Raw genomic sequence first — 10,562 nt, 5'->3', positions numbered from 1 at the left:
GAAACAGGATGCCCACAACACTAAACAGCGTCAGAACTTGTCCGTCATCTCTCCCATCCCTAATCCGACAATGTTGGGTATGAAATGCTCAGACTGTAACTTTAACCAAAAATTTAATGCCAGCAACCTCACTACTATCGTTGGGAAGAGTTTAAAGAAAAAAAAAAAAAAAGTGTTAAATTGCAAAACTAAATACGGATTGAGAGTGCACAAAAAGGAAAATACACACAATGGATTCCCAAGTCAGACTTACTCATGCATTCCAGGCTCTCTCTTGGAAATAGTCAAGGAGCATAGGCTAAACATGCCAGACTGCAACGTGGGCACTTTGGACAAGAGTGCTCGTATCAAACTTTAAGATGCATCTCCATTCATTGACCATTGATGTATCTTTGTGAGATTTTTCAGTCCAAACTTTACTCCAAATGGATGAAACCAGTCTCTTAGAACCTACCTGCTGCCATGCTTTGATGTTAAAAACCATGCAACACAACAGGCGGCAAAAACTCTCCTCCTTTTCTACTTAAGGATTCTACTGTTAGAGCCTGTGGGACAGGAACTAAACAGTTCTGTTGCTTTAAGTCTCATGCGTTCATTCCTGCTATGACTAATGAAATTGGATGCAAAATGCATTTTCCTGTCACTCCCTAAAGGTTAGGAAATACTGCCCAAGCAATTTAGGCCTGATAAAACTACAACAGGTTCAAAGTCAAGAAGGTTCAGTTTTTCCCCTACAAAACACTATCACATTTCAATCATAAAACATCGGCATGCTGAGGTTTGCTTGCAAGCTGGGGTGGAAGGGAACCTCTGAAGCCATGCACCAGCCCAATTCACTTATGATATTAGCAGATCTAGTCAAGATAAAATCTAGCAGGAAAATAAATACATTGAAGTCACATGAAAGGAAAAGTTTAAAATTACCATTCTTCGACAATGAAAGGGAAAAAGTGAGTCATATTGGCCTCTATCTACCATCCCAGCCACGTTAGGAGTTAATTGGAAATGACTGTTTACTATGTAGCCATTTATTTGCCTCATTAATAGGCACTGACTTAATTTTGAAAGGATTTTTGGTACCATTTTGTAATTAATAGTTTTCTAAGACACCTATGATGCATATTTACATAAAAAGCTTTTGCTTCATTTTCTTCCTTTTAAACTCAGCTCTTTGCATTCTCTTATGCAACAACTTTCCTGTGCTCACTGTTGAAACAGAAGGGTACGTGTCAGCCAAGAAGAGCTGAATAATAAGACATAGGAACAAATTCTTTTCCCTCCTGATTTTCTGCTTCTCACATCCAAGTGGAGCAATGGGACTTGACAGCTCTGAGTTCAAACTTAATTCATCATTAGGAAATTATTCAAAAAGCTATAACGAGATAACTAATTTAATACACTTTGCTTCAAGGTTTATTCCTTGGCTTGTTTCCCAGATATAAAGCATCTCTCTGCAATTATCATGCAGATGCTGCTGAAAAGACTTTAAATGGTTGCTGCTAATTTAACAAGTGAGATGCTGGCATTGGCAGAAGAAATTAGAGACTGAAAACTCAACTGATCCCTGGAAGGAACATGGTCAAGATATTACAGCTAAGTAACTCCTCAGCATTTGTTGTTAGTTAAAAGTCTCCATCAGAATCCTTGTCACCTCATTAGGCCAGTATTGCAGAGTACCAAATGAAACACAGCAAAGTTTTAAATACACTTAAGAAACGATTCCGATACAGAGCCCTAGATTAAGCACCGACTGATTTTAGGGACAGGTAGGCATGTAGGTCCCTTTAATGCTGAAGTCGAGAGAACTTGTAGGCTAAAGGTTTCAGAGGTGGGGATGCAAAAGAAAAGCAATGATGTGACTAGAAGATTACATTTGTCTGGGGATGGATACAAATAAAAAGAATTTTACCATGACAGAGTAACAGCATTGCATCAGGTGACCTGAGATGCTGCAAAATCCTTCGCATGTACACCCTTAGAGATTTCTGAAACTAGAAGTGACCCCAGGCAAGCCTATCCAACTTTAGAGTTAGTCCTGGGGTGAGCAAGGCTGGGGCCAGAGACCTCCAAGGCTCCCCTCCAGCCTGACCCATTCTGTAGTGTTCCAACAGGACCTCCGGGTCCAAACAGGGCTGGACTGCCCACAGGAGGGTAGCAGCATGCAGAAATGGGAGATAGGAGTCAGTGGGAGAAGGGAAGCAACCTCAGTGCAGGAACTTTCCATCTCTTAACAGCGTGGGAGCCCCACCACAACTTGCTAAAGCTTTTTTATTTTCATCTTAAGCTTTTTTAAAAGTACAGTTACTACCACTTCTACATAACTGCAAGTAAATGTTACCACATACACACTGCTGGGTAATTCACAGCATGATTTACCCCAGTGAAATAAATAGTTTGGAGATGGGGATATGCATCAAGTTGTGCAAAACAGCCAATGCTGAGAGACAGAGGATGAGGAAAAGAGAGGAGGACAGGTCTAACTGCTGAGATAGTTAAAGAACATGCGGATTTTTTTTAGCTCTGTCATAGGTTTCATTGTTGGCCTAGGGCAAGCCAGTTAAGAATTTATGCCCTATCTATGCTGTACAGGAGTTTTGTTTCCCTTTTCTGTTCCGATTGTAAACTTTATACAGGGACTGTTTCTCCTGTATATGTAATACTTACATAACATCTTCCTAATGCTAACTGGAATCCTTAAACACTACCAAGATAAAATAGTAATAATAAATAGGAGGGAGAAACCAAAGTGTCCAGACAGACAAGAGAGATGATCTGTGCAATTTAATACAAAGGACAGCCTAGCAAAGTGAGGTTTTCCAACACCGAAAGGAAGATGGCTCCATATGTTCACAAACCACAAGACAGTGACTGGTAAAGAGTCAAAGCAGACTCTTGAGCTAAAGCTCACAAGGATCACTATTTGGAGATCTCAGACATGGAGGAAGGACAATATTAATAATTTTGACTAGAAAGTTCAAATGACTAGAAAGTAAAATTATTACAGCACTGAAGACAACAGTTCACATGGGAAACTAAGGCAACTGGAGATGTCTAACTTAAATGAGATTCCTTTTCTACAGGAGGTAAGCCTCAAGGCAATAAAACTTTCAGTATAATTGATGAGGAGGTGCCTGATTTGATTTTTTTCCAGCTGCATTTAGTTGAAATTCCTCTGCTGTTCAGCCAAAAGCCCACCACAGTTACTGGAAATACTCATTCACTGACTTCAGCCTGCTGTGGGTCACTGCACTTCACCCTGCACTGCTTCAGCTCTTACAAATCCCTTCAAGGAGTGCAGACAGTAGCAAAGGCCTCATTTAAAAGATCCAATATTGCTTTTTTCAAGGATTAATCCAAAACCATTCTTGTGAAATTTGAACAGTTCAGCACCCAAAACTCTGCCCTCACAACGTCCTGTGTTTGAACCCTCTGTAACACGCCCTGCTGCATGTGCAGAGGCTTGGCTGTCCCTGCTCCAGGAATGTGTCCTCTCAGCTTCCACTCGTACAGGGTTGTAGTTGATATCTAGCAGGTCTTACTAAGTAAAAATACCATGGAAGTCCAAAGCATTCTTACATGAGAAGAAGCCCACTGCCAAGTAACTGTTCATTTCAGAAGCTGTGTAGTAAAATAGAAGCCAGTAAACTACCTTTACAAAGGATTGTTTTCCCTAAGGACGTGTTACAATGCAGACCAGTCATGTCAAATATCATTCAATTCAAAGGTCACTATAAGTTTTACAAGTTATTAAAGTAATTCACAAGTTATTCCAAGAAAAATAAATTATATCTTGTATAAAATAATCCACCGGAGACTCTAGTAAAGAACAGTTATTCCTTACTTCCAAGACAACTTTAGAAGTGCGATATATGCACACAGTGTTGTCAAGGCAGTTCCACTTGGTTCATTCAGATCCACAAATGTGGGTCTGGGATGTTTGAAAAGATTAAATAAGTCTGGAGTTTTGCAGGAACTGGATAAGCACTTGATAGACAAACTTGTATTGGGCGATGGTTTGGATCATAAACATTCTCTGCTCCCGCAGGTGTCTCAGCATCACAGGAACATCCACTTTCTGTAAAGCAAAGGGGGGAAAAAAAAAAGCATAAGGATATAGGTTCATTAAATCAAACGATTATTGTCTCAAATATCAGTTACCTGACATAGGGAACTGTATTATAACCAACTGTAGTGAAATACTACAATTTTTATACACCAGCTTTTGAAATGCTTCAAAGGGCATTAGAGTGGTAGATAAAGGTTACTTCCCCACTCCACTAAAGCTTAGAGGAATTTCTGGACTGATGTAAATGGGCAGATGACTAAAGACTCTTGTCTTCCAGCTGCGTGCTACTGATTACCTCTCATGCACTGAACACATCATAAAAGGTTTCTTCTCTTTGGAGTCTTTTCTGGTCCCACGTACCTATTTTCAACTCCGTTAAATAAACTAATATGTCATATTACCTCAGGCAAAAGGCTCAATATATCGGGACTGTCTCACACAAACCAGCCAAGATTATATAGCTCTGTTCAGGCTCCACCACTGAATGCAACAACAGGCCCTGTAGCCACTTACAAACTGTGCTCTGAACCATGATCAACTCATTCATTTGAATTTTTTTAAATGGCAAACCGGCATCAGGATCATAACAAAAGTTCCTTAGACAAAATTAAAGTGTAGGCAAATATACCGACCCTTCCGCTACAAGACAAGGGAACTCGCTGTCATCAAAAGATTCAGAAACCCCGTCTTCCCACAACCAAGTCTATGCGAGGAAATAATGCTCCAGAAGAAATACATCTGTAAAGTGAGACGAGGACCCACTTTCCACAATACATGGTTTGGAGACTTCGGGCCAGCATTGGTCTGTTGCCATCTACTATCATACACTAGCAGCCAGGACACATTAGGTGTTCTCCAAAAGGGCATCTTCCAGCTTAGTTTCATCCAAATCAAATTCACTTATGTGCCCCGAAAATGCTCTGCAACAGGAACTAAAGCACAGGAAGTGGGGATGGACCAGGAGATCCACTGTGAAAGAACAACTCTAACCCTATCAAGCACACTGGACCACATGCACTCTTATAATGGTTTGAATGAAAAAACAAATGAGTTGTGTGAAACAGAGGCCCATAAGGTAAAGTGTTTGAAATCATTGCAAATTTAATTAGCTGTTACCATCGTATTTCCAGCATTTAGGGAGCAAACAACCTATGATGTTATGGTGTTTTATGTGTTACAACAGGTACACGAGGAGCTATTCAGAAGTCATTGAGCTATGAAGCCCAGCCTGTCAGGCTTAAATTCAAAAAGCCTGTAATATGACCCAAGATGAAGGATACGGCATCAGTAAATTTTCTACGGCAGCAGTAAATACAAGCACTAAGATACATGCTCCTTTTGAGGAAGCTCTTAAGCAGTTCAACATATAAAACTGAAGAACAATTCCTCTGTCAGGCAATACGAACTGGACTTTGTGATGCCAGTTTGCCATTCCAGAAATAAAAAGAAACTTGGCAAATCTTTTGCCTGAGATGAGCAATGTTATAAGCATAACGCCTGGACAAATGGACAAAGAAACAAATAAAGATTGCTGCTAACCCCTGGAGGCCCATCTGAGCAAGGAGTCTGTTTCCATGCACACTTGAAGTTTTCTGGAAAGTTTCAAATCATGCTGCATATCGACTTCTGTCCATGACTATAGAACACAATCTCCATTCTGTGTAAACAAGCCCTTACAGGTTATCACTTTCCGAAAACAAGGCTAAATTTTCTGCCACATACCTCAACAAGCTGTTATAAAAGGACATCTCCAGAGAGCCAACAAGCATAAAGATTTGTGATGAGTCATGTCATATTATTTTCATACAAGTGCAAAAGAAAATTGGAAACTCCTTCAGTTAACTCGGCTAACTCACAAAAAGCCTCTCTGTGGACTTGAATGCTTACAAAAGCCACGCAGTACTTGCTGGGCAGAGTCACGCAGAACCTGATCTCACCTGAACAACTGCAGCAGAAATGCAGACCAGCTTCAACCTGCACATTCCTGTTTCAGCAGTTCAGTTCTTGACAGCTGGTTGATTTTTTACTGGGCACACAGTGATCTGTGCACCTCCTCAAAATGGATGAGGCTTTGACTTACCACAGAAATGAAAGAAAAGCCCATCCTGCCTATTTGACACTTCACTATTTGTAGTTAACTGAGCATTTTACTCCAGGCAAGAATCTTCAAACTCGCCTTCATAAAAATGCATATGTCAAAAAAATGAAATGTAATGCTCTGCTGAGGTGGCTTTTGAAAAAAGAACAAACAAAAACGCTACCCATTTCTGACTCTCAGACTAAAAGCCCTCCCCTATGAAAACGCACTGCAGCTGCAATCACAAGTTAATGTCCCAGTGCCAAGACCAAACTAGAAGTCTGTGGAGCAGGATCTCAATTACTTTCTTGTTTTATGTGTCTACAGCAGTAAGGATGTAATGATGTGACATATTTCCTCTGATATAGCAAGTTAATGAAACTAGATCTCTGCAATGAGACACACAACTTCAGACTCAACCAGCCCAGAACCCACAGTGACTTAAGCTGTACAGAATTTCATTAAACATGGCTTTTTACCCACACCTGAAACCTCAAAATCAAGAGTTCTGGTTTGAGTTCCAGCACTGCTGCAGACATTCCAAGATGGTCTGCATAAGGATTTTCAACCTCCCTCCCCTTTTTTCATTCACTGCTAAAATGTTGTTATTAATATATTTAGTTACTAGGACACTTCCAGGGAAATCGACCAACTCATAAGACTAAAACATTTTAGGTAGTCATTTTATTGCAGAAAAAATCCGATTAATCCGACTTCAAAATAAACCAGTAAAACTGCTGCACGAAAAGGAACCCTCTCTGCACAGAATGTCACAAACTGAAAACATACTGCTTAACTAATAACAGAATCTTAAGATTTTAATTTTTTTTTTAATTAGGTTTTAACAAACCAAAAAAATTAACTTAGCATAAACTAGATCAACAAAGCCCTTAAGGAAAATCGTCTTTTATATTAAAATTAATTATTATTTCCACCATTAATCAAGACAAAAGAATGCTTTAATTAAGCGACATCAGAGAAATCCCTTATTATTGAGCACTGCCATCAGCTCCTGGCAAAGTTGATGAGAATTCTACTAAATGTCAAGGCTCACCCCCATGCTCAGATGTTCAAGTACGGCCTTTATTGGCACTTGGTACTCAGGTACTCTTTGTCAAATAGATACCTTCTGCAAACCACAGACAAAGTAAGGGGACCAAAATGTTGCTCAGCTGTTAGTGTTTGTTCCTGGCACACCATCAGCATATGCAGGTTACTGTAAAGCAGACACAACTACACTGATGCTCATAAGCAATTCAGCTATGGTTCTTTAACTATCCATATTTCCCCTGTCTTGCAGGAATTTCATGGCTGCTGTGTGAATCACAGAAGCAGTCACTTCCAGATGCCAGTGTGTCAGGAAAGAAGTCAAGCAGGCTTGAGAGTCAGAGCTGTTGTCCCACACAACAGTTGTTACTAAACAGCAGCCAGTGCAGGAAGGCTGCAGGATTCCCAAATCACATACTCGTGGGTCCCCTCTGTCCATGTCAGCTCCTTCCCCTTCCTCCCGACTTATCCCACCTCTCAAATAAAAAGAAAAGAAAAAGTGTAAATTGTAACACAAATCTATGGGACAGCTTCATCTCTAGTGAAGGCCAAACAGAGCTAGAGGAGGTTCATCTCAGCTAAATGGAGCCCAGAATATCTAGGCGGTTTTGCAACTATGGAATGACAAGCTGCTGAAGGGAGATAACAGAGAAACACAGAGGACAAAAAAAATGACTTCTTCGCATCACCTTTTTTTTTAAAAATAGTGATGAAAAGGAAAGTACATTGGTACTTGTCTGCTTTAGGACTCAGGTTTTTAATTAGCCTGTAAGTTGCACTTCACATAGTGCCTTGCACAGACAGGCTACAATCTATAACTCCTCTATAGTAACACAGAAAGTAGATGAACATTTCAGGTGTGTACCTCCAGTCCTGCATTTCAAGCAACTCATCCAGTGGATGATTAATGGGAAGGGCAGATAATAAATGTCTATTTGTCACTCTTGATGCATTCTTATCTCTACGAGAGGTTTTGGTCTTTAAGTGGTTTCTTTGACAATATAAATCCCCAGTTTCAATAGCTGTCATGTTGAAACTGTGTGGCACATTGCTATTCAAGATGTGATGTACTTCCCAGACAGTTCCCCAGCGACACAGGACACAGATGAAGAGCAAGTTGTTAAACATGGTTACCCTGCTGGTTCTCCTATTCGTAACTGCAGACTGTTACTAGTCTTGTAGTGATGGCTGCAGTTCTTAAAGCCCTATGACCCAACATACACATACCTTTTTTTTAATACACAGTTAAGTGTTGTTCCAGGTGAAAATAGAGACAATACAGGAGAGAGGAGGAAGTCCAAAGAGAGAATTCAGAGAGCAGAAAACTTCAGTTAAAAGAGCACAGAAGCCAACATTATTCTGTAGCCTCTCTCAGGTAGTCCTTGTAAACATGTCATCTCCAGATCGTTAAGTACAGGTATGAATTAAACTAAACTCTTAAGAGAGAAGAAAGCCCTAATTTTGAATGTATTAAAATAATACTAATAAAAAAATTCATAACATCAACTCAACAGAGAAATACAGCAAGTAAACTGCTGAGGGAAATCTCTGCCTGTTGCATATCCCTGTTTGTTTAGAGATATGATTTAGTAGTGGACAGGTATGGTTGGGCTTGATGATCTCAAAGGTCTTTTCCAACCTAGTGATTCTACAATTTAAGTTCCTTGTCTCACGAAGGTAATATAAACAAAACATTTCAATTCCTTTTAATTTTAACCTCAGAAATGTAGTTCATTAGACAAGAAATGAGCTTGGCATTTGTCTTGAGAAAGGAGGTGACTTACTTCATTATGCTCCAAGCACCCAATCATCAGTTCTGTTAGGATAACCACTCCGGTCCTTCCTACCCCAGCGCTGCAGTGAACCACGATAGGAGGGTTGCAGTTGTTGCTGCTGTCCAACACACTGTTGGTATGGCGACGCACTGACTGTATCTCCTCCAAGTAAGCTGCAAGATAAAATGCAGACAAGGTTGCAAACATCTATATGTCTAAATGTAAAAAATGGGGAACAAATAATATGGAAAACTCATTGTTTGTCAAAGTGGCAATAATTTACATTTTTTACAACATACTAATTATTTTGGCCAGAGTGCACTGCACAGCACCGCATCCAGCAAGTACCAGCTGGGTGTCCATTATTACTTGGGAGGCTACTCCTTTAAATTAAATAGGTTTTTAAAAGATTAAATTCTGTTTTCCCCTCTGCAAATCTCCAGGTCCCCTAAGCAGATGATTCTAGACATTACTTACAGCAATTCCTACTATTAACAGGCTGGGATCAAAACAACAGCTAAGTCCCACTGAAACTACTGCCTGTCAAAGCCAATATCAGATGGGAAGCGAGGATCCATCTGCCTCATTTCCCCCTCTCTACCTTCTCCCTTCTAGAGTGAGTCACAATCTCATCCACTTCTCTGCTCAGAACGTGTTTCTCACCAGCTACGAGACCTTCTGGAACTCACTGTCTTTGTTTTCCCTGAAGCCATTTCTAGAAAGTGGATGAATCAAGAACAGTTGTTTTGTGTGGCTGTCCCAGTGTTATTCAACGCATTCCACTGTCAAACCACAGAGAGTACCTTGAACACTGGAAGCTCATCTGGTTAGATAAACACGCCATAAAATACATCTCCAACTCCGACCTCTAAACATCATTCCAGCATAGTACAGATGCATGACAAAGATGATGGACCTCGCCCAGAAAGATATATCCAGGTTCATAACTCTTAGACATTTTGCTTCCCACCAGTTAGAGTGGGAAATGAGAGCTGAGCCATACTCTCATGCCCTGACTCCCGCCATCATGACACTGCAACCCTAGCAGCCTTTTTCACACAGGAAGGCTGTGGCTGAAGGCCTACCAACATCAGAAAAGCTGCATTTTAATATACACAGTGAAATGCAACTGTATGTGGTGTCAAACCATGGGACAGGGGAAATGGGGACAATTAGGTTCCAATTACTGTCATGCCCAACCACAGCTATGTGAGTTGGCGAGGAAAACAAAGTATAAAACAAAACTAGGAATTGGGCAACAGCTTTGCCTTAAAGACAGATCCATGGCATTGCTTTGCTAAAGCTGAAATGTCTTTTTTTCTTTTCTGCCCTGATTACAGAAATAGGAAAACAACATGTTATTTACATCAAGCTTATACCAGACAAAGGAGAGTGGATCACTAAAGGACCGTAGCTGTGTCAAGACTGAAGTGGAACTTATGGGCCTTGCTGAGAGAAGACTTAGCTGCAACAGAGCTATGCTGCTGCAGCTGCAAAGTTTCAGGAATTAAGAGGGCAGGCACCTCCAATCCATCAAGTATGTCATGTACAGACACCTTCAGTGGTAACGTAAAGATCTCTGCAGCACACTCTGCTG

The 10,562-nt window shown here is 40.5% G+C and overlaps 1 protein-coding gene across 2 annotated transcripts in view; it reads right to left on the bottom strand.

The window, feature by feature from the left end:
• Positions 1-1,819: 1,819 nt before the first annotated feature.
• PTPN14 (protein tyrosine phosphatase non-receptor type 14) overlaps positions 1,820-10,562 on the bottom strand; it is a 114,587-nt gene continuing 105,844 nt past the window's right edge. For both annotated transcript variants that reach the window (XM_054060923.1, XM_054060924.1), the window contains exons 18-19: positions 8,975-9,138; positions 1,820-4,075 (exon numbers count right to left, since the gene is read on the bottom strand). In XM_054060923.1, coding sequence (XP_053916898.1) covers positions 3,947-4,075; positions 8,975-9,138 — 293 coding nt within the window. In that variant the 3' untranslated portion in view covers positions 1,820-3,946. The remainder of the gene's footprint in view (positions 4,076-8,974; positions 9,139-10,562) is intronic.

This window comes from Cuculus canorus, chromosome 3 (assembly GCF_017976375.1).
Source record: "Cuculus canorus isolate bCucCan1 chromosome 3, bCucCan1.pri, whole genome shotgun sequence".
Classification (NCBI taxonomy): domain Eukaryota; kingdom Metazoa; phylum Chordata; class Aves; order Cuculiformes; family Cuculidae; genus Cuculus; species Cuculus canorus.
This window is presented reverse-complemented; position numbering and strand designations above follow the sequence as displayed.